This window comes from Schistocerca gregaria, chromosome 5, assembly GCF_023897955.1.
Source record: "Schistocerca gregaria isolate iqSchGreg1 chromosome 5, iqSchGreg1.2, whole genome shotgun sequence".
Taxonomy (NCBI): domain Eukaryota; kingdom Metazoa; phylum Arthropoda; class Insecta; order Orthoptera; family Acrididae; genus Schistocerca; species Schistocerca gregaria.
In genome coordinates this window covers 87,667,403-87,692,615 of record NC_064924.1, presented here as the reverse complement: position 1 = coordinate 87,692,615, position 25,213 = coordinate 87,667,403, and the positions used below count along the sequence as shown (strand labels likewise).

Here is a 25,213-nt window from a genome sequence, read left to right as displayed (position 1 = left end):
ATCATCATCTACCAGAGCACTCATCATTACTGATCTTCTGTCCTTTTCATTGCCAGAACATCTTGTAACAACAATATATCATTCTACATCATGCCAAAATAAACAAGTGTCTGCTTATTGTTCCCTTAGGCTGATTCCATAATGTTGAAGTGCCAGTAGTTCCTCATTCTGCGAAGTGGGAAATCACTGAGCTCTATTTGGTCTTTACTGTAATGAAGCCCCACTCACTTTATCATTCTCATACAGCAGCCTATACTAATTTTGAATTCCATGCTGCCTACTGTTGCAATCTTCCTGTCTCCACCACTTTCAGTCTGGAAATTTGAAGTAATCCCGAAGCCTTCACGGTGTTTCTCACGTGCGTGGAACTAACTACTGCTTCAATTATGAATCTTTTCCTGGTTCAGTCTCCTGAAAGTTAGGAATTTACAACTGGTGTTCTTTAAGTTATTGTTACCTAAGAACTTTCACTTCTTTCACAGCAAATTTTGTTCTTGTTTGTACTGTGATTAACTTAAAACTGGCATTATATTGGAAAACTTAACAATAAAAATCATAAACTGTCTCTTTAATAGCATACTTAATTTGTTAACGTACATTTCAAAGCACAGCTTTACCATCATGGTTTCAGTTAGTTATGAGAGGGCCTGCACTGTGATGTCAACACATCAGAATGCATATCTGTAAATTTTGCTGATATCTGTGCAATGACACTGCAGTGAAAAAGCTTCCACAAGTTGTTAGAATTAGTATATAAACATACACAATTTTCAATAATAACACTGATTACGTTTTACTTCAAAACGTACATTGGCAAATTAAATATGTATTGAAAATACAATATGCAGACTTTATTATTAATTTTTCCCTTCATTTTGCCATGCCAGACTTGCCAAGAATAGTCATGACGGCTACCATGACGAAAATAGCATTATATTGTCTGTATAAACTAATTGTGAAACTTGAACACTTGGATCCATGTACCCTAACAAAGACTCAGTTCTCATATGCAGTCATTATTGATCACTTCAATTTACTGCTATTACAGCTTTGACAATGAAAGCACAGTGAATACTATTGTTACTTTACTCTCACAAAATTTGCATGTTAACTTGAAGTGATGGAAAATGCAATTAAATTCAGAATAAAAACAACAACATGTTGGTCTCCTGGCTCCCTGGTGTTGGAGCAGCAGAAAATATGAACAAATTGTGCTAGATTCAGCTTTTGTTGCTAACCTTGGAAATATACCCTGAAGCAGTACAAGCCAAAGTGACATTGTTGTACCCTGTGTTTTGTTTCTTGTGTCACATTTAGACAAAAACAGTAAAAAGTTCAAAGTATCAATTGACATATTTTATGCCTAGTCAACTGTCTGTAGCAATGTATACTATTGTTGAATACCTGTCCATTTGTACTACTCAATTCTAACTACATTACGATTCAGGAAAATGTCAGTTGTGTGGTAGAAGTTCACAAATGCACTTAATACGGCATGCATGGTCACTGTTGACAGCATGACTCAGTACAAAACCTTCTCACTACTCCTCTCCCCATGCTGCTTCTATTTTTTGTTCGAGCTGCTGCTTCCAGTCCCCTGCTCATATTTCTGAAATTGTTTGAACCTGTGCTTTACCACAATTACCAAACCACCATCCGCAAATGTAAGACAACTTTTATGTTATGCTATAACATAATGTAAAAAACACTGACTCAGCAACCAAGGCTTAATTTGTCAATGTAACTGCCCATATTTTTCGAATGACTAATTAGGGAAAAGCTACTACTTACAGCCAGATAAATATTGCAGTTGATTTTTATATATATATTTTTTTTCCATTCTATTTCTTCAACAATGCCAAGCTTTGACCCCCCTCCTGGGGTGGTCTTGAGATGACCACAGGTCAGTGTCATATTCCATTACATAAAGGCATTCTTCCATGCTTTCTCTGAAGAAGAGGAATTAAGGGGTAAACATTTCTCGCGCTCTTATCGGTAGACCATAGCTACTGGCTAGATACTAATAGCAAGTATTCCAAAGAGAAAACAGAAAGAAAGATTGTGTTTAGTACTGCTTGCTTCCGGGATGGGTGGTAGATCAAATTGGTGTCTAAATACCTATTTGTGCTACGACACACCCAGCATGCCCTGTTCTCAGAGTACTGTTAGATCTGTAAATCATACATCTAAAGATTTAACATTTACAGAAGAGAAGTATGGGAACACTGAAGTGACCAAGAGTGAGTATGAGAGCAAGAGAGATTATGGTTACATCTTGTTAATGTCAAATATTTCAGCAATCAAGACAGTAAATAACACGCTGTTAGGAATACAAACAATTCCCAGGAGGCCAATTTGGCAGCACAATAATAATTTTTCTTTTTTTTTCTGACATTTTGAAAACATCCCTCCAACCCCATCTTGTGCTGCCTTCTATCAATACCTTTCTAAAACTAACAGGCCACCCATAACACCCCACCCTTCTTTAGAAAAAAAAGTGGGAGAACATCCATTTACATGTGAATGCGTAACCAGCTTTCAACATTGTTCAGTCTCTGGTAAACATCAGAACACACCTTAGAAGACCCCAGTAGAAGGTTTTGAAAGAGTCCATTGTTGAAGCACTAAAGGAGGAAAATGATGGACCTAATCATCCAGAAGATATTACTTTCACATAGCTTTCTCCTTTTATATTTTTTCGTCCTGTACATGTGACGCTTTTCTGAAAGTGGTGATATTTGTATTCCATTTTAAACTGTACATCCAACTTCAGGGCATGTTGCAGAAACTGCTAACCTGGTGCACTTTTCTGTTCAACAAAGTTATCGCACGAGATGAATAGGGGGGGAAAAATAATTAATAAATAAAAAGTTCTCAAGGTATCAATTGACATTTTTTATGCCTAGTCTGATTCATGAATGAAGGCAGTTTATCCCGGTCAAGGCACGACAGAGTTCGCATTGTTGCTGGTTCTAAACAACAAGTGCAGTATGCACATGCATGTGCTTTGCACCTGAAGAAGCAAGTACCTTACAAATAATGTCTCTCACTTGCGTATGTAGAATTTGTTGCTTGCCACCACCACCAAAGACAACTCACAATGAATCGAATAAAACCTCACTAAATAACTAACTACAATGATGTTTAATGTTTGCATTGGCTATGACAGAGTACTCAGAATCCTACTGAATGTTCACTGTCTGTCAGAGAATGCATAACGCATGTGCGCAGAACAAGCTTAAACTGACCCACGATCATTCGTGACTGCATCTGTAGGATCCTACAGTACTCTTACCTTGCAGTAGAAAAAAACTAGTGCATGAAGAAAGTACAACAGCACTAAAATTTGTTTGGGCTCTAAAACTCAAAAGATCTGGTTTCCAGTAAGAATGAGAAAATGGAACTGCAATAGCCTGAAATCATTCTTTGATAGTTCTACTTTTTTTCCTCACATTACTTCATTGCCTTCAGACAAAATTAAGCAGCAGTGAGTGAATGTTATAATGAGTACTTAAAATGTAATTCACATCATTATGTAAATTACATTAAGACATAATGCCTGTTGGCTTCTGTCTTTGTTTCTTCTCTTGAAATTTGTTTAGTGAATTTTCTGATGTTCCACCAGCATGAATGGCTGGCATTGTTAAAATTTCACCCTCCATTGCACATGTTGGACTGGCAACAAGCTTACGACCACAGATCATAAGTACCTATTACGTCAACATCTGAGGGGTTTTCCCTCGTCATTACTGCTGTGTTATCCCCTTGTACTTGCAATGGTCGTTCACTGCAGTACAGGAACCCATGCTCCATTTAGCTTGAGGCATTCCTCTTTTTTGTTTAAGCTTTCATAATTTTTGTGGATTTCTATGGCTTCCCTGAACGAGCAGGCACGGCAGCTCTTCTCCACCATGAGCAGTTCCATCCTGGTGAGTTTCATTATACTGTCAGTCTCACACAGCACGTGCTTCACCATAGCTGATTTCTCAACATGTCGCAACCCACAGTACCATTTATGTTCTGTGATCCTGGTTTAAATGGATTTGTGGATTCGTCTTTCCCACATACACTTTTCCAAATGTACAGAGTATGCAGTATAATCCTGACATTGCAATTGGGCCCTAATCCCTTTTTTCTTTTGTTCATCAGAGACACACTTTCATATTTGGCTTGTATATAGTCTACACACCTTTTTTGAGCAATATGAAGTCAGAAAATGTCAAACACTGGCCGAAGAACCCAAGACAGAAGCCAATAGGCAATATGTCAATAAGTGGTCACAAAAGCCACAACGATTTTGTAAATTAAACTATGTTCAACATTTGCTGCTGCTCATTTAAAATCTTGCCCATAATGGAGAAACTGACAGTAATGTGAGGCAGATTTTCTTCCACAGCTTTGGAATGAAAGGTTCTTCACTGGGGACGGAAGCACAAAAAAATACCATGAAATTGGCCTATTTGACAAGTTGTGTATGTGCCTATCAATGTCTCAGAATAACTATCTGGTGAGTTGTTACCTTCACTCCTAAAATTATTTACTGACATGCATAAAGAAGTTATCACATGAACACATGGTGTACTCAAAAAGTAAGGGACATTTTCTTTTAGTTAAATGTTGGCAGCATAGGTCAAAGTTGCCCAAATGCTGCCCTATCTATTGCTCATCTACAAAACCATGAAGTCATTGTTTTAATTCAGTAGTCATTTGACTATGGGTAACAAACAGTGCCTCTTACAAAAATTTCTCCCGATACTTGTGAAATCCTTGCTATAACTGTATTTTCATGTGCATACGGATTTTCAGCTGCTTGAAACAATGAACAGTTGTGGCTAGTTTATGAGCCTACACTAATGATTGAAGAACACATTAGACAATGCTATCAAGACTTCAAAAGTTGCCATACATGTGTGTGCAATGAGGTGTGGTGTGGTACACCCAGTACCCAAACCAATCAAATCATGGAACAAGTGAACCAAAAACTGATGGTTGGTGATGTGGCTGATGAATTTCCTGATGTTGGACACTCCACAATTACACAACTGTCACAAAAAAGCTCAGATATCATAAATCGTGTGCAAAGATAAACTTCCTCCATAAGAAGACATGTTTCCACTCCATTGTCCATACCAAGAATAAGATGTAGCACTTTCATTGGGAACTTTTTAACTACTCTCCGTACAGTCAAAACTCCGTACACAGCAACTATATTATATGTCTTCCTGTACCAGAAACAATGGTTTGATGATGACGAGGAACTCAAGATCACAGATGTCAGTTGTTTCCATTTTCCAGCTGGAGAAGTTTTATGCAAAGGGTTTGAAAAATCTAGTGTGTTAAAATTATGGAAAGAGCTGGGAAATGAACAATGACTATGTGGAAAAGTAAAGTAAATTTTTGGGCACGAAAACAACAACAACAAAAAACTGCGTCTATTTAATACCCTTTTTAATGACTGAATGGCCCTTTCTTTTTCAATATGCCTCGTACCTCAAGCAGACGATGATGACGATAATTATGATGATAAAAATAAAAAGCATCAAAAAATGTGAAAAGAAGTGAACATATGAACCGTGATCTATTTGCAATTGTGTAACACAGAGACACTGCACCCTATGTTTACTTGTATTTGCTTCAGATTTCTGATTTTGTAAATGGTGTAAATAAACCAAGTTTTTAAAATGTTTCAATAAATTTTATCATTAGAAAATGTTGCAAATTACAGGAAAAGTTGGGATCTTTGATGGTCATTACTCCAAAACTTATGCCTAGTATGATACTAAATGCTACCAATGTTATTGAAAGCATGCATATACACCTGGTAACTTCACACCAATGTCGAAAAAAGGAACTGACATACTACAAAAAGAAAAAAAAAATTGCTGGTATATAATTTACATACAGTTATTCATCTTTTCTTTCTGTTGTAGTTCTTAACTTTTCTTACTTTGCTACTGCTAACAACACATTCTTTTACTTACACATACCTGGGAAACGAAAGGGCTAATTTTCATTTTCAATCGTATAATCTTGCCGAGTCCTTTTTCAACAACTTGAGGGAATGACAACAATCTAAGTGTATGGCCAGTTGGTGCAGTGTCAAACACAACTGCAGAGAAGTTCATACCCTTCACAAGCCTGTACAGAAAAATTTCCATTATTGAACTTTTACAATAAATAACCACTTAAATTAATACTTGTCATCAATCACGATTCAGCACTTTTAACAAGAAATAATATTCAGAATAATTACACTAAATATTATCTGTTTTAACTACAGACTGTACAGACTGGCACTAGAGCAAAATAAATATTTATACTGTAAATAAATTGCAGGACTCTAGGAGAGAAAGATAGGTTAATGGCATTGGAAGAGGAGTCAAATAATATCAAATGGTATGAAGTAACATTATCAGAAATGCGAAAAACAATTCTAATCAATTAATGTGTTTCATTACAGGGAGGAAATATGAGCGCAAGCCTTACAGTAAATAAGAAAATCAGAACACTACACACATTGGAAGAACAACAACATTAAATGATGGAAGAGAATACTTTGATGGAAAGCCGATCTTCTCCGCACTCAGCGAGTCGAGAACTGCCTGCTGAACGGCCGAGCACTGGCTTATCTAGCCCCGGCTGAAGTTTACTTCCGGCACTATTTGCACACATGTGAGTGCCATGAGATAGTAAAAACACCACGATGCTGGATGAAATGGAAAATAAGTAAATAATACAAAAAGTTGAAAGTAATGTGGACATACCAATTCACATCTCTTTTAAATTCACACTCGATAACTGAGGAAGAGAGGCCAAATGAGGGGAGGGCAATTGAAAACGATTTGATCTGGGAAGAACTAGAATCAGCACTGGGCAGTATGAAAGGAGGAAAGGCACTAGATGTGTGAATAAAGTCAGCAGAAATGGTACAAGTGGTTGGAATCATAGGAAAAACAGTTGTTATGAAAAACAGTTGTTATGAAGATAGTTTGGAGGGAGAAAACAACCTCAAAAGACTGGAACAAACAAATGATTGTCTCTGCCTTCAAAATACAGTATAACAACTAGAAGGTTGACACTGATGTGCTGGCCACTGTGCAAAAATATTTGAGAAAATACTAAGGAATAAAAAAAAGGACAAAAAGTCAAGAAGAAAATGGAAGGAACGGAAACATATCTTATTTTTGAAATAGGGCAGCTGCAGGACAAACAATGAGCATTGGCAAGATCTGTTTATTATTTTCCCGAATCTTAAGGAGCTTGACAGTGTGTGCAACAGTGAGATAAGGAAAGTCTCTGACAACAAAGGTCCACGAAACTGTGCAACTGACAAGGTAAAAGAAATGTACCACAGACGTAAAAGATTCATTAACATAGAATACGGGGAATCTGACAGGAAGCTTCAGTATGCATTTGCACTCTAGCTTATCAAAGGATTTATTCTGAAAACTAAAAAGTTATCTTTGTGTTTATCTGTCAGCGATTCAAAAATTCTCTTGTAGTTTGCATGGTACGTATAAATAACCCTATATTGCTTAAAATTACTGGATTTCATTTTGCTATTAAGAATGTAACAGCTTTGTATTTTGACACTATTTAAAACCCTTCCTACAAAAGTCTTTAAGTAGCAGCTGCGCACAATGCGACAGTCAACTCAGTAATATGATAGTCATGTTCATTCAGTCTGCTGTGTATTCCACGCATTCAGTTCCATTAAGTCAATGGCATATATTCAGAGAAACTGCCATGTATTTAAGTTAGACTTCTTTACATCTTCGAGCATTGCTGACCAATTTTGAAACAATACTGCAACTTATTATCTGCAAGACGATCATTGTGGAACTGTCCTCCGACAATAAATGTCATTAACAGAAATTTAACTTCAACAACATCATCTCGATTACTTAAAAGCATTTAAAGCACCCATTAAATCATTCACAGGGCACATGTGGAAACACTCATCTAGGCAAGATCTGTCAAATCAAACAGTCTCTCTCCTTACCTACCCTTACATGTTTTTCTATCGCTTCCTCACAACAAATGGATCCATCTCAATTTGGACGTCAGAGTGATCTGTCCCTCCTTTCCAACTGTCCTCCATGAGAAAAGAACTACAGTGTTATGCATGTAAGAAAGCGTATGGTGGCACAATGCACAGTGACAAGGAGCAGTTTACCATGTGATGTTCCAACCAACAAAATCTTTCTGTTGTTTGTACGTAGTGTGTGCTTCAGGGTGCAAGTAGAACACTTAGTATTGATTTTCATGTTAAGAATAGGTATGGTGAGGGTTCTTAGTTACTGTAGTGCTCATTACAAGTGATATAAAGCAAAGTATTACATTAAGAAATTGCAGTGAGAGATTTCCAGTCATTTAATTTTTTCTGGGGAAAGTCAGAAGCAGAAACAGTGGCACAATGTGGTGCTCACCCCAGAGTTGCTAGTTACCAGGGTAAACAACTGCTGGAGTGTGAGGCATGGAACAGAGACAGAGCGCACAGTGGTGATGCTAAGCCATCCCCCTCCGCACAGAGCACACAATGCATGTGCATATCACTGTAACAGTTCTGAAATCTAGGTATAGTTTTTGTCTTGGAATTTTGCTTCAAGGTAATTACTGATCAATAAGGTAATTTATTGTCAGGAATTCTGATATATTGCACATGAACTAAGGATGTAACTTTTGTTTGAATTTAGCAACGGCTTATGTTTCAACTAGTTAGATAGTTAGTTAGTTACATGTTACATAGATCATCTGAATGACTGTTTCATTGAAATGATGTACATTTCATCCACAATCAATCACAATAGCAGTAACATTATCAATTTAGTTTACCTTCCACTTTTCTTTCAATGCTGCAAGGAAGAATTTCTCGTATAATTCATGAACTGTTCACATGCATGTGAGCCAGTAAATTATACAAGTGAAATATTTGTATTACAAACATGCAGCAAAAGAGACAACACAATAACAGAGGCCACTGTCAAGTGCCATCACCCGTAAAAAGGAAGACAGTGCTGTTCACTTTCAATGGGAATTCTGTTTACAATATCACTGAGCAATAAGATCTTTGTAATTTTAGGGTTGTGTGTCTTTGTCAGTAAAAATGGAAACCTTACAGAATCATTTTGCTGTCCGTCTTGTCCATGACTGTTAAGAACCCTTTTTCATAGGAATGGGTAAACATATCAAGTTCAGATTTGTCATACACTAAGGTCTACAGTTCCTTGGCAGTGTAATAAATTTAAGCCTCTGAATCAATGTATTGCAAAGATACAGTCATTTATGTCACATATTTTGATACTCACTAAGTCACTCATCGAAACCTACCGGGTACTTCACATTGGCCTAGATTCATGAAATTTAGCAAGATATGTTTCACAATACAAATAAGGAAACATCTGAAAATTGCTAACTTGTCATCATGCTACTGTACTCAAGAGGATTCTTAACACAGGAATGAAGAGTGGCACTGGAGGGGGGCATCACAAAGAATAAACTGAAAGGAATTACTTCTACCTCTATCACTTTAATTTTAGTATTGTTAATAACGATACATTCAGTCACTGTAACGGTTGATTTACTGTTGCTGTTGTAAGAACTGGTGGTAGCGCTACTGGTGCTGTTGAGTTGCAGAGTTTTGATTCTCGTAATATGACTGCTTATGGCACTTACGAGGGTGGTTTGAAAAGTTCTTGCAATGGAATAGAAAAAAGGTACGTATATCACTGAAATGTGTGTTTTTATTTTATTTTTTTTTTCTATGTAATCTCCTTGTAGATTAATATACTTGGTCCAACGATGTTCTAGTGCCTTGATCCCATTTCAAAAATGAGTTTCCTTCAGGCCTGCAAAATAGTTGTCAACTCCGGCTATCAATTCTTCATTTGGTTGGTTGGTTGGTTGGTTGGTTGGTTGGTTGGATTGGAGGAGGTACCAAACTACGCCGTCATCAGTCCTTCCGAAAAACCTCACACTGTAAGAGGGAACTACAATGGCCATAAAATTGCAAACTATTGACAGAGAAAGAAGGAAAAAGGCAGAATAAGAGAGAAGGGAAAGAAAGTGACTAATGACAGGGGCATGAAGGAAGAAGCACAGGTAAACAAGATAGACACTTAAGGTAAAACAGACCCCATAAGGAAAGGGAGAGGGTGGGGATGAACCATGAACCACCAAGCCCAGTCGAAGCTAGTCCAATGGGGACAAAGGGGGGAGCAAGATGGCCTGCCATCCCCTCCACCCACCAATAAGGTTGAAGGCCACACCCTTAAATAAAGCGATAAAAATACCAATCACGAAGAAATTAGATCAGTCACTGAGGCACTGTCAGCTAACGCCAGGGTTAGCGAGTTAGGAAAGCTGGAAGTCCGTCGCAGGGTGGCTAAGTTGTGACAGTCCAGTAAGGGGTGAACCACAGTCAACATTGATCTGCAATGACAGAGAGAGGGGTCCTCAGGACGGAGGAGATAACTGTAAGTCAGCCAATTATGGCCGATGCGGAGCCAGCAAAGGACAACAGAGGCCTTAGGAGAGGCCCGGAAGGTGGACCGCCATGTAGTTGTAGAATCCTTGATCACCCTGAGCTAGTTTGGCGAAGAAAGAGTGTGCCATTCTGCATCCCAAAGGCCCAAAACCCGACAACGTAATGCCAACCAAAAGTCTACTTCCGGAATGCCAATAGCAAGAAATGGCCTGTTAGTAGCCAATTTAGCCAGTTGATCGGCAAGTTCATTGCCAGGGATCCCAATATGGCTTGGGGTCCAAATGAAAACCAAGGAGCATCCACATTGATTAAAGAGAGAAAGGGAGTCCAGGATAGCTATGACCAATGAGTGGCAAGGGAAGCATTGGCCAATAGCTTGCAAGCTGCTCAAGGAGTCACTACAGATAGTGAAGGACAGTCCTGAGCAGAAGCGGACATGGTCCAATGCGCGCAAGAGGGCTATCAATCTTGCAGTAAAAACACTACAGCCATCTTGCAAGGAACGAAGTTCCGTGTGTCTCACAGAGGTGTAAGCATAACCAGTGTAACCAGTAACCATGAAGCCATCAGTATAAATCACTTCCGAACCCTGGAATGAATGAGGACACAGTAGAATTGGTGGTGAAGAGCCTCCGCAGGGACAGAATCCTTTGAATTGACAGGAAGATCAAGACAGAGCTGTGGCCAAGAGATGCACCATGGAGGGGTACGTGCAAGAGTGGAGAAAAGAGGTGGTAAAGGGAAGTGCTGGAGCTCGGAAAAGGGCGACTGAATGCGGGCAGCCATGGTAAGCCCACATCGTGGCTGCCGCCGCGGAGGGGGATCTCTGTGTATGGATAAAGGAGTGTACTTTGGGATGCAGCGAATACAGAGCGCGTAAGATATCAGCTGTTGTTGGCGCAAAACTCGCAGTGGTGGAGAGGCTAATCACAGGGCTTGTCCAGAAGGCACCAGTTGTAAGTCATACCCCACAATGGTGGATGGGGTCTAATATCTGCAATGTCAAAGGAGCCTCAGCACCATAGACAGGACTCCTGTAGTCTAAACAAGACTGAGCCAGCGCTTTGTACAATTGCAGTAGAATAGAGCGGTCTGCACCCCAAGTGGTATTACACAGACACCTAAGAACATTGAGATGTAACCAGCACGTCCTCTTCAGCTGGCAAAGATGAGGGCCAGGTCAACCGGGCATTGAAGATCAGATGGGTGTCCAGCACCTCGAGGGATTGGCCATCGAGGAACAGGTCCGGATGGGGACAGACTGTATGGCGATGGCAGAAATGCACAACATGACTTTGCAACCGAAAACTGAAAGCCATGGGAGGAAGCCCGAAGTTGCACTCAGAATATTGCCCCCCTGTAGATGGCATTCTGCAGTGTACATGACGGAGGAAGCTATGTAAATACAAAAATCGTCAGCATACAAAGAGGGGGACACTGTCAGCCCAGCAGCCACCATCAGTCCATTAATGGCTATGAGAAAGAGAGGGATACTCAGCACTGAACCCTGTGGAACCTCATTTTCTTGCACCCTGTGGAACCTCATTTTCTTGCCGATGGGAAGTGCTGTAGGAAGAACCTACTTGGACCGGAAAGAGCGACAAGAAAGCAAGTTACAGATAAAAATGGGCAGAGTGCCACGAAGGCCCCATTCGTGAAGGGTGGTGAGGATGTGGGGGTGCCAGGTGGTGGTGTAGGCTTTATGCAGGTCAAACAAGATTCCAATGAGGTGTTGCCAATGGCCAAAAGCCGACCAGATAGCAGACCCCAGGTGGACCAAGGTATTCACCGTAGAGTGGTCACAGCAAAAACCACCTTGAGTGGATGACAAAAGAGTGCAGGATTCAAGGATCCAAAACAGCCACCGATCCATCAGGAGTTAAAAGAGCTGGCAGAGGGTGTTGGTAAGGCTGATTGGATGGTAGCTATCCAACTGAAAAGGTTGCTTCCCAGGCTTCAACATCGGAATAACAATTCTGTCCTGCCACTGGGTAGGAAATACCCCCCCACTCCACAGACGGTTGAATCGGGTTAGTATACGATAGTGGCCAGCCACTGTTAAGTTATGGAACATTTGGTTATGTATCTGATCCAGTCCAGGAGCCATGTCGGGACAAAGGGCAAGGGTGCTGGCAAATTCACACTCGCTACATGGGGCATTATAAGGCCGTAAGCATCGAGAAATGAAACACAAAGGCAGTCATTCCTAGCGCTCTTTCAGGAGGAGGAACGTGGGCGGATGCTGAGTCGATGCCGAAGCTTTAGTGTTGAGCGAAATGCTCTGCGACAAAGTCCGCATGGGCAAGGACAACACCATGCACAGAAATTCCTACAACACCAGTGGGAGGACGGTGGCCAAAAATTTGCCTGTCTTTCACCAAGACTTGTGAAGAGGGGGTGTGTGGTCCTATGGCTGCCACATATCGTTCCCAGAATATCCATTTCTGAAATTTGATTAGGTAACGGGTCCGAGTGCGGCATTGTTTAAAGACCAGAAGGAGAGCAGTAGGAGGATGCTGCTTGAAGTGTTGAAGAGCACAGCGGCGGTCTCTTATGGCCGCAACAATTTCTGGAGTCCACCAAGGGACCTTCTTCCTATGGAAGGGGACCCAAGGAAGAAAGGATGGCTAAAACAGGTACAGAAAGAACGGCGACAGTCAAAGTCTATGTAGACTCATCAATACTGCTGGGCCCACCTGGGAGGGTGATGAAGTGAGATACACTGAAGGAAGGTCAAAACAATCGGGTAATGGTTGCTGTCACATAAATCATCATGGACACTCCACTGAACGGAAGGAAGAAGGCCCGGACTGTAGATGGAGAGGTCAATGGCAGAGAAAGTGTCATGTGCCACACTAAAGTGTGTGGGAGCGCCGGTGTTTAGTAGACAGAAGTCAAGCCCTGCCTTAACAGCTTCAACTGTCGTGCCCAGTGCAGTAGTCATGTGACTACCCCAAAGAGGGTTGTGAGCATTAAAGTGCCCTAGAAGCAGGAAGAGAGAAAGGAGTTGTTGAAGGGTGGTTAGGACAAGGGATGTGGGTGGCCTGTCAGGCGGGGGGTAGAGATTACAGATTGTGATTGGAGTGGCCAGATGGACCCTGACAGAAATTGCTTCCAGAGTGGTATAGAGGGGAACCCATTTATAGCAATGTCCTTGCAGGCCAAGGTGCAAACACCACCAGAAGACCGCAAGGGGCCAATTCAGTTCCAACAGAAAGTGTGGAACCCATGAAGAGTGGGTGAGTAACAATTGACAAATTGGGTCTCGTGAAGAGCAATGCAAGCAGCAGAGTAGAAGGAAAGAAGGGGCTGCAACTTCAGGAGGTGACACAAACATCCATTACAATTACACTGGAGGATTCTCAAAGAGTCCAAATGGTAACCAAAGCTGGTCATGCTGCTGAGTCGCCATCCGTAACCGATATGGATGAGGTAATGCCCATATAGGTGAGGTCAGACTCTGTTGGTTCATTGGCTGGAGGAGGGCAAGGCAGCACCTCAGGGGATACCGGAGGGGCCTTGCACTTATTCTTGTGTTTCTGCTTCTTCTCTTGTGAAGGAAGAGAACGGCAGACTGCACTGAGGTCGGGCACAGAACTATACGTGGCAATCTTAGCACCCCCCGGCCGTGGATCACACAGCTGATGTGGAGTTGCAGATCACCTTTAAGGGGGTGCCAGGAAGCGGAGTTCTGGGAGGCAGCTCCAGTACCAGCAGTTGCCAAAGAAGGGGAGCGCTTCTCAGGCGGGAGAGGGTATGGGTACTGATGGGTTGGGGGAGAGTTAGTGGGAGAGGGAGCGCGAGGCAGAAGGCGTGGGGTGAATGGAGCGGGGTTGGGAAGAGGAAAGAGTAGGAAGGGGAATGGACGTAACTGAAGCAAATGTATAAGTTATAGGCACGGGATGGAGCCAGTCATACTTTCAACATGCCTCGGGATAAGTAAGTCGATCTAAGGTCTTGTACTCTTGAATCCGTCGTTCTTTCACATACACCAGGCATGCTGGCGAGCGTGGAGGATGCTGTGCATTACAATTTGCGCACACTGGTGGGGGAGCACAGGCACTCTCCTCATGGAGGGGGTGCTCGCAGTCACCGCAGAGCGGATCATTGGTGCAGCAGGAAGACATGTCGAAACTGTAAGCATTTAAAGCATCACACTTATACACCATGACATTGACCTTCTCTGGGAGGGTATCACCCTCGAAGGCCAGGATAAAGGCGACTGTATCAGTGCAATTGTTTTTAAGGTCTCGCTGTACACAGAGGATAAATTGAACTCCTCGCCGCTTGAGGTATGCACGGAGTGCCTCATCAGTTTGGAGAAGAAAATTCCGTTGGAAAATGATGCCCTATACCAAGTTCAAAAATTGGTGGGGTACAACGGAGACTGAGTTGTCACCAAGATGGTCACAAGCGTGCAGGGCTTAAGATTGGACACCTGCAGATGTCTTTATGAGCAAAGAACCAGACCGCATTTTACTCATCGATTCCACTTCACCATACTTATCTTCAATTGTCACTAGGAAACCAAAGGCTAGGTCGTGGCAAAATTTTTGACATATGTCCTAGTACAAACCAGGTACTGGCAGAAAGGTTTAAACCCAAGCCAGTGAGCTTAACCCTCCTCCCAATGGGTGGTCAGGGAGGGGAAGTCTGAAGGATCAGAATAAGGAGTGTCACATCTTCTATCTCTCTTAGACACGACACAGAATGGCCAGGATGTTGAAGCTTTTGTCGCTTCATGTGCAAGGTGTCTGCCCTAGTACCACCCACTCTGACCAGGTGCTCACCCGTGGGCGCCACCCAGCCAACGCAAGGGCCGATTGGTACGGCGGCCATTGCTGGGAGTTATGATCCCCCAAAGTGATGAGCATCGACTCCTTGGTATACACGAGGTGTTTACAGCTCAGGTACCAGCAGTGTGATCCCTGTGTTGTCAGGGAGCTCAGCCAAGTGGGTACTTAAAAGGTCAAACTCCAAGGGGACCAAAAACGCCAAAAAGGAGATAGAAACAGCAAACTAAACAATAGCACATACCAAAACAAAGCCAAGAGGATAGCCAGGTTGATACAAAGAAGTCCACCAAGAGGGAAAGGAGGAGGCAGGGAGGAAGGAACAAGGACAGGAAAGGAGAGGAACAGGGACGGTAATGCAGTCTGGAAAAAGGAAGGAGACTGCAGTAACTCGGAGCCACACACATACCCACAAAAGGGACTTCATTTGAAGTGATTCTTCGTCCACCAAGAAAAATTTTCAGTTTTGGGAAGAGATGGAAGTCTGGTGAATAAGGTGGATGTGGCAACAATTCATTCTTTAGTTCGCGTAATTTTGCCATGGCAATGGCACATGTGGGCGGGCGTGCGTTGTCTGATGGAAGATGACTTTCTCCCTTCCTAGACCTGGCCATTTTTGCGTATCTTTTGTTGCAATTTGTCCAGGAGGTTAGCATAGTATTCTTCAGTAATTGTTCGGCAATGGGGAGCTAACCTACAAACATAATCCCCTTCGCATCCCAGAACACTGATGCCATGACCTTTCCCACCAAAGTAATTGTCTTTGGTTTCTTTGGTGGTGGAGAATGAGCATGTTTCCACTGCTTTGACTGTTTTGTCTCTGGGGTATAGTAGTGCACCCACATTTCATCTGTGGTCACAAACCAGCACAAAAAATCTTGTTTGTTTCTCCTAAAATGGGGCAAATATTGTTCCGATACATTCATTCTCGTGTTTCTGGTCCAGTGTCAAGAGTTGTGGCACCCATCTTATAGATAATTTTTTTCATTTCTAATTCTTCAGTTAAAATGTGATATACCCTTTCAGATGACATCTGTCAAGTGTGAGCACTTTCAATCAGTGATCCTCCATGACCATTTTGTTCACTTTTGCAATGATTTCTGGAGTAGTGACATCTTGGCTGACCACAGACCGATCATCATCTAAGCTCTCCTGACCAAATTTAAATTCATTTGTCCACTTGGCAACAGTTGAAAATGAAGGAGAAAAGTCCCCGAGTGTATTCTGGAAATCAGCATGAATGTCCTTTGCTTTCATACCTTGCTTTATGAAGTGCTTAATCACTGCTTGAATGTCTATTTTTTCCATCTTCGCAAATCACTATGCAACAGCTCTCTTCCAGGAGCATTGACATAGCTCGTGTTTAGAGGCAACAGTCAAATGAATATCACGTGAACAACTTGTTGCACTAGCACTGACCTCTCATGGTGATTCCAAGAACTTTTCAAACCATACAGCCATTTGTGTCACTTGCCCTTACTGATATTGACAACGGAAAAAAATAGTCAAAATTCTAAACTCCCAGAATAGATGAACCATCTATATACATCATTACGTCATACAGAACCTTCGGTGTTTGAGTCCTACTTCACTTGCCTGGATTTTATATATTTACAGTGTGTGAAGTTCAGAACTCTAGTATCAATGACCTAAAGGTGTTCGATACACCTCTCAGATATTCTCAAGAAAACCAGACTGGAAGTTTTATGAACAACATTAATTAACTAAAGTTAGGACAAGTCTTCAGGGAGTTGCGTGGCTCAATCAATGGGGCTCAAAACTGATAATCACTGGATTTGCTCATTTTGGTCTTTTTTCGTTTATTTCTGTACAGCTCTATAAACAATGTAATTTAAATATAAAATTCATCATACATTGATAATTAACACATATATAATGATTGCTTTATATGACAAATGCATGTGAGTGCTGAGAAAATATTAGAGCACACCTATACGAAGAAAATTAACAATGCTAATTTTTACCTCTGTGTGTAAACAGTCTTTGCAGTACATATTTTACTATTAACTGACAACGGTTGCCTTGACTTCTTCACTTTATGATCAGTCTCAGCACAGTAACTTATGAGAGTAACTGTGCAATATGCAATTAGAAATAAGGTGATGTGCATTTGTCATATTAAATGATAATTAAATGTGTTAGTTATCATATATTGGACGAGTTAAATTTCAACCACATAAGTATCCAAATTGAACCAAAAGAAAAAATAATCACCAAAATGAGAATCAAAGCAGTGATCTGACTATTACCAATCTTGAACGCTACCGATTAAGCCATACGGTTCATCCTAAATTTGGTGAATTAACATTGCTTGGAAAACTTCAAAGTCAATTTTTTTGAGAATTTTTTAGACCTGCATTTAACTGCTCTGGCAGATTCATACGCGAATTCTGGATCTCACGAAATATGAAAACTTCAAACAAACCAGAGTGTGGTCTCCTTGTATGTTTTGGAAGCTTTTCAACTGAAAAGTAATTACAAAAAAAAAAAAAAAAAATTTGAATTATAATTTGTTAATGACTACTTGTGATCTATATCGACCCTACTATGTTTAATGAGAAACATCTCTCAACATCAAATTTTCTTTCTTAAACACATTATTATAGTTTCATTGTTATTAATTTATTGCCATCATAACTATGAGGGGTATTCAATAAGTAATGTGACACTTCTTTTCTCAGCCAATTTAAGGTGACAAAATACAGAACGTGGTGTGGGACACAGTAGAATATTCCTGCTTCAGCCTCTGTAGCTTCATGAAGTTACAATAGATGGTGACACTACATGTATGGTGTCTGTAACGGAGGCGAGTTCCAAGCAGAGAGCTGTCACCGAGTTCCTTTTGGTGGAAAACAAGAACATTACAGTTATTCAAAGGTGTACTCATAGGTCCTTGCTTAATCTCTATGGAGACCTGGCAGTGAACAGATGCATGACAAGTCATTGCGCGAGACATTTTTAATGGCAACAAGGTCATGCAAACCTGACCTATATCCCGCCTGGCAGCCGGTTTGCCGGCCACACACAACTGTGAACCCTACAATGTTTGAATGTGTGGACACACTCAGTTAATGTGATCAATGAGTCATAATCAAACACCTCCCTGCACAACTGGATATCTCTGTTAGTAGTGCTAGCACACTTGTCCACCAGTTCGGGCGCACAAAGGTGTTTGGTCGCTGGGTTCCTTACCGCCTAACAGAAGACCATAAGAGCAACAAAGGACTGTATGGAATTGCTTGCACATTACAAAGCTGATTGCGGCACATTTTGTCAAAGATTTTAATAAGCTATGAAACATGAGTTCATCATTTTGAACCAGAAACAAAATGGCAATCCAAGGAGTGGCTCCACGCCGTCTATCCTCCAAAGAAAATGTTCAAAGCTGCAACCTCAACCATAAAGTCATGGCGACAGTCTTCTGGGACTCTGAAGGGATTATTCTGTTTGATGTCCTCCATCATAGCGTAACAATAGACACTGAAGTGTATTGTGCTACCCTCAGACAATTGAAGGGAAAAAAAAAGAAAACAAGAGAGAGAGAGAGAGAGAGAGAGAGAGAGATAAGACTTTAGAGTGTTTGTCGACACAAAAATGCAAACTAACATCTCTTTCTTAATGACAACACAAGGCCTCAAAAGTCTATGCACCTGAGAGAAGCTCAAAAAACTTCATTGAAGTGTTCTTCCTCGTCCACCTGTGTTGCGGTCACCACAGACACCTACCGTAGCGGCAACACCGAAGACAGATCAGAGATGCGGGTTGCCAACTCCACTGGGAAGTCTGGCTGACACAAGAGTGTTTACAAGCAAGTACCACAGTTAACAACAAAAACATAGGAGCGGCCAACATCCATCAGAGGGCATCAACCAGCAGCAGAGGAAGGGGGCACAAGGATTAACAAACTATTTCCTGGTGATCACGTGTGTGCAAATAGTCTCAGAAATATCCTTCCCCACAGAGCCAGATACGCCAGCGCTCAGCCGTTCAGTGGGCAGTCTCCACTCACTGAGTACGGAGAAGATCGGCTGGTCCAGCAGTGTGCCACCTCGACCGTTCTCTCTTCCGCAACAATTGTGATACGTCGCTTCTGTCATGTTAGGCTATCTAACAGCTGGTAACAGCCGACTTGGACAAACAGTTGTAGGGGTATAGAGTCGAATGGAACTCTCATTATAGGAACTAGTTGTTATTTGCTAGATCCGTAGAAGGGATCCTTATTGTTTTCGGTTTTGAAGAGAATGTTACTCTTGGTGACTCATTGTAGTTCCCTAAATAAAAAGTTGGCAAAATGAGTTGGTTCTTGTTCTGTAAATCTAGCAGTGAAGACGAGTTTGTTCGAATTCCTGCACTGCTCCATTGTTTGTTGACATGGCTGAAGGTATTCTGGGTTTAGATGTGCCATTGGCTTGTGTCCTTGAGCTGTTGGATCATATGCAATACACAAATTAACTTCTGATTCAGCATCTGCAGGCTCTGACTAATGATCCCCCGGGCATTCTGGCATTAGCCGCTTCTGCCGCATTCCAGCTGTTTGCCAAGTCTATTGAACCATGGAGTGATTATGCAGCTCGCTTGGAACAACATTTCCTTGCCCATGGAATCGTTGACGCTGGCCAGCGTCGTGCACTTTTTCTTCCTGATGTGGGTTCTGACATTTATCACTTAGTGCAGTAGTTGCATCTGGAGTTAGAACCCCCTGCTCTCCCTTATGTACAGCTTACCGCCAGTTTAGCGGAGCATTTTGATGCTCAGGTCCACGTCGCAGCAGCTCACCACACATTCTTCAGCTGTAAGAAGCTTCCATCGCAGTCTGACAGGGAATGGATAGCTTGCCCGGGATTGTCAGTTCTCTTGTCCCAATCTGGGATGTAAGCAGTCATATGGTTCAGCCCTCATTCGCGAAATGATTCTGATCCCTGCTTGTGCCAGTGCCCTGCGAATGGATCTGTTATAGCTGAAAGATCCCTCCTTGGGCACACGTCTGACAGTCACTCATGCCCATGAACAGTCTTCCCGTTCGTCTGTAGCAATCCATGCCTCACCACAGGTCTTTGCCACACTGCTATCCTGTCATTTCTTGGTGCTACGATCACCAGAGCAGTGGCCACAGCAAGCGCCCCACCACTGCCTCCTCCTCCTCCTCCTCCTCCAGAAACGATTATCGGTTCTTGGGCTCAGCAATGTCAGAAGTTGCCCTCCTGTCATCAATGCTTCACTACGCACCAGCGCCGTGATTGTCGTACCCGTCGTCTCTTTTGTCCAGATGGTCCTCCCACACACAGCAGCATCCATCTCTCTGAGGGTCCAGATCAACCGCACTCCTCTGTTAATATTATTGACGGCGACTCACTTCCGCTTGGGTGTGGCGCCTGTTCGTGACCCCCTTGAAGAGCTATAGTAATGACCTTAACTGCATGCAGGGCTGGTTCCTGGTGCAGGTACGATATCTCTCTCAAGTCGTCACCACTCAAGTTTTGGTCGTAGCTGCCCCCACAGCCACTAATCTGTTGGGGATGGATCATTCATTCTCTTGGCCTTGAGATCCATAATTCAGCCCTGGCGGTACAAATTGTGTCTCCTTATACTCCTTTACAGGAGCTTTTTGATTCTTTCCCTAACGTCTTCTCTGATTCTTCCCTGGGGATGTCCAGTTTTGAAGCGCACATCTAACTACCTTCCTCAGCATTTACGAAGTTTCTAAGGCTTATCCATTGCCTTTTGCCCTGTGGGACACCCAACACAAGGAAAGGAGGTGCCTCGAGGAGGCGGGAGTTCTGACATCAGTTCACCACAGTCGCTGGACTTCGCCCATTGTCATCCTCGAAAAACCTAATGGCTCCCTCTGTGTATGTGACAATTTTAAGCCCACTGTCAATACCTGGTCTGTTTCTGGCTCTTACCCTGTCCGTAGGTCGATGATATTCTCTCCAAGTTGGCAGGTGGAAAGATCTTCGTCAAGATTGATCTTAGGGAAGCATACCTCCAATTGCCAGTCAACACTTCCTTTTTAGAGGTGCCAATTACTTAGACATCATCTTAGTCACACGGATCTTGGTCCCAGACTTAGTGTGGAATCTTCGGAGACTTTTCGAGGTTCTGCAGGCTGCAGGGTTGCAGTGCAATAGGGCCAAATGTCAATTTTTTTTGCCACAAGTGACATATCTCGACCATGTCTTGAGTACCACAGACATTCACACAACACTGGATACCTCGAGGCTATTCAGCGACTCCTGACACTGAAAAACATCTCCCAGCTAAAACTCTCCCAGCTAGGGTCAACTTACCTATTATCAGGATTTCATCCCACATGCTGGGCTCTGGAGGAGCCTCTACTTCGCAAGAATGTTACCTGGACCTGATCACCGGAACGTGATTGGGCTTTTCAGCATCTCAAATCTGCTCCTCTCACTCCACCATGCCTCGTCCCACATGACCCTGCTAGGCCTCTTCCTTTGGCCGCCGAAGCGTTGGATCACGGGCTGGGGGCTACATTGTCTTATATCGCTAATGGTGTTGAGCACTCAGTGGCTTTCGCCTCGAAAACCCTAGCACATGCACAGTGCAACTGTAGCTACATTGAGAAGGAGGCCTTAGCCATCGTATTTGAATTCAAGAAGTTCCACCACTTCATCTACTCCGCCGGTTCATGCTCTACACGAACCACAAGCACTTGGTCCCGGTGTTCGGTGTTACGTCCCCCATCCCTGCCCAGACCACTCGCCACCTGCAGTGCTGGGCATTGTTGCTTGCAGGGTACACTTACGACATCCGTTAGTATGCCTTGGCCCTCCATGCCAACACCAATCTCCTTTCTCGACTTCCCGTGGGGGCGGATTCCGGCTTTGATGCTCATCCGGTTGCTTGTTTTCATCCAGATGATGCATCCTCCATCGCCGTGTTGCCACTGAATGCCTAGCTCGTCGCACAGCTCATGACCTCTGACTCGGGTCTCCAGAGGATTCTGCACCACGTTCAAGTTGGGTGGCCCTCCAATCACCATTAGGTGTTGGACCCGGGGGTTCGGACTTACTGGCCTCGCTGCTATGAATTTGCCGTTTACGACAGGGTTCTTCTTCTCTTAGGGGACACTGATCATTTGAATGTCGTGATACCATCCTCCCTCCATCAGCGGGTCCTCACACTATTATTACTGTGACACTGTGGTATTGTCCTGATGAAGCGCCTTGTCCGCCAATGTGTCTATTGGCATGGAATGGACAGCGAAATGGCCCACATGGTATATTCCTGCTCCTCTGGTCAGCATCAGCAGTCTGCGCCACCACCGAGGCCTTTGATCGCTGCCCCATGGTCCCAGCTCCAACTGGACTTTGCAGGTCCATTCTTAGGATCCTACTGGGTCATTTTGGTGGATGTCAGCAGTTGTTTTCCATATGTTGCACGCATGTCCTTGACGACCACCGTTCACACCGTTCAAGCCTCCTCTCATATTTTCGCCATCATGGGTCTCCCGAAGGCGACTGTGACGGACAACAGCCCACAGTTCACGTCGGCCCAGTTAACTTCATTCTGTGCTACATCAGGCATCCAGTTGCTCCATACGGCACCATTCCATCCCACATCCAATGGGTTGGCTGAAAGGTTTGTCCACACGTTTCAATCACAGATGGCCAAACTGCGTCAGCATAACTCTCAGGCGGCTACCCTTGACCTCTTCTTGTCTACTTATTGTTCTTCTGGTCACAATGGGTCCTCTCCAGCAGAGAAGCTGCATAGCCACCGTCATTGGATGCCCTTGTCACTTCTGTTTTCTGCTTCTCCTCCTACAGTTGCTCTGGTCTCGGCGCAACTGCTGTTGTCTCCACAGGATCCAGCCTGGGAGTTGGTGTTTCCCAAGGGGCCATCCCTGCTGGCATTCCGCCAAGGTCTCCATGCTTCTCAGCCGCACCATGATAACTGTCATCTTCGGCAATAGTTACCCCGTCAGAAGCACCTTGACCAGCTACAGCACCATTGTGGGCCAGGCACAGCACTAACATTATCTCCAGTGCCGCGCCTCTGATCTGAGGTCTTCCGGGAGGCCAGCGGCTTATCGGATGTCTCTTTACTACTACTGCTGTCATAGCAACTGCAATCGTCACTGCCGCCACGCCACGCATAATCTCCGTGGACGCATCCTTCGACTACGGATGTCGATGAGGTTCCCCCACCACCAGCGTTTCCGCCGCCACCCGTGGTCTTGCTCCACCAGTGGAACCTGGGACCAACATCGAGATGTGACTTCACCTCAACCCTGGGGGAGTTGGGGGGAGGACTGCTGCAGTCACCATAGATGCCTACTGCAGCAACAACACTGCAGACAAACCAGCAATGGGGGTTGCCTACAGTTGTGAAGTCTAGCCGACACAAGAGTGTTTACAAGCAAGTATCACAGTTGACATCAAACATGTAGGTGCAGCCAATGTCCATCAGAGGGCATCAAACAGCAGCAGAGGAATGTGACGCGACTATCAATGAACTATTTCCTGGTGATCACATGTGTGCAAATAGTCTCAGAAATATCCTTCCCCTCGGGGCCAGATAAGCTGGTGCCCGGCTGTTCAGCGGGCAGTCCACGACTCACACCGAGTGCAGAGAAGATCGCCTGGTCAAGTAGTGTGCCACCTCAAAAATCCTCTCTTCCGCAATGATTGGGATATGTCGCTTCCTTCATGTTAGGCTATCTACCAGCAGATAACAGCTGACTTTGACACGGAACAGTTGTACAGGTATAGAGTCAAAGGGCACTCTGATTATAGGAATTAGTTGTTATTTGCTTGATCTGCAGAAGGGATCCTTATTGTTTTTGATTTTGAAGAGTGTGTTACAGTTGGTGGTTTTTTGTAGTTCCCGCGATAAAAAAAGTTTGCAAAACAAGTTGGTTCTTGCCCTATAGATTTAGCAACCTGGATCTCACACCTCACTTCCATGTGTTTGGCTCAATGACGGATGAACTCCACAGGAAGCAGTACGTGGATGATTGGGAGGTCATTGATGCATTAAGACGTTGGCTCTGATGTCAACCAGTAGAATGGTGCCATTTGGGCATACTAGCCTCCCCAGTAATGAAGAGTAAGGCCACCACATTCATTGGAGATTATGTTGGAAAAAAATGGGTTTTGTAGTCAAATGAGTGGGGAACAATATGGTTATTAGAATCCTGAGTAAAACCAATTTGCTTTCAGCAAAATATGTGTTGATTACTTACTGAATGCCCCTCATATGTGAACTTTAATGCTGTTTAGTATTCAGATTCGTACCTATATTAATGAAATTATGCAATGCTTTCAAACCCATTAAACTACAGAGAGACATTTAGAACAAACAATAAAAGCGAACACACCTCAAATTACACAAGATTTGTAGAAAATCCACAACTGAGGAGCATGATTAACAGAATGACAACTGCTTTTGTTGTAATAATGATATATTCAATTTACAACCAGTTTTGGAATGTCAAAATCCCATCTTACGGTGTATAAAAAATAACTGTACTTGGTCATGCATAATAAATGGCCAGGCATCTTAGGCAGAAACTGCCGCCATCGAGAAGTGGCACACTACAGATGCCAACAATGTCTCTAATTGTATTATGTTAACATACTGAAACACACTCAGTTGTGGGCACGTGGTAATGTACCAAAAATGCTGTTAAATGGGATACTAATCACCATCACAAGCTCTGGAAGCTCAACACAGATATTTATCAAATAAACACACCAAATTACAGCTAAACAGCTCAAAATTCTTTTGCTTCGATTTATGTGCATTAGATACTTCAACAAACATTGTAACCAGTTTGTACCTAAGGGTTGTCAGCAGCTCAAGGTCTTGTGGGCACCATTGCTGACTCTCAATCATGAGGTCCCAAATTCGACTGCCAGCTGGTCAGGAATTTGCTTTGCTCAGGACT

The 25,213-nt window shown here is 43.0% G+C and overlaps 1 protein-coding gene across 1 annotated transcript in view; it reads right to left on the bottom strand.

The window, feature by feature from the left end:
* LOC126272714 (ATPase ASNA1 homolog) overlaps positions 1-25,213 on the bottom strand; it is a 75,199-nt gene that overhangs the window by 22,670 nt on the left and 27,316 nt on the right. Inside the window, exon 4 of the mRNA XM_049975749.1 lies at positions 5,988-6,138. Within this exon, the coding sequence (XP_049831706.1) occupies positions 5,988-6,138 (151 nt within the window). The remainder of the gene's footprint in view (positions 1-5,987; positions 6,139-25,213) is intronic.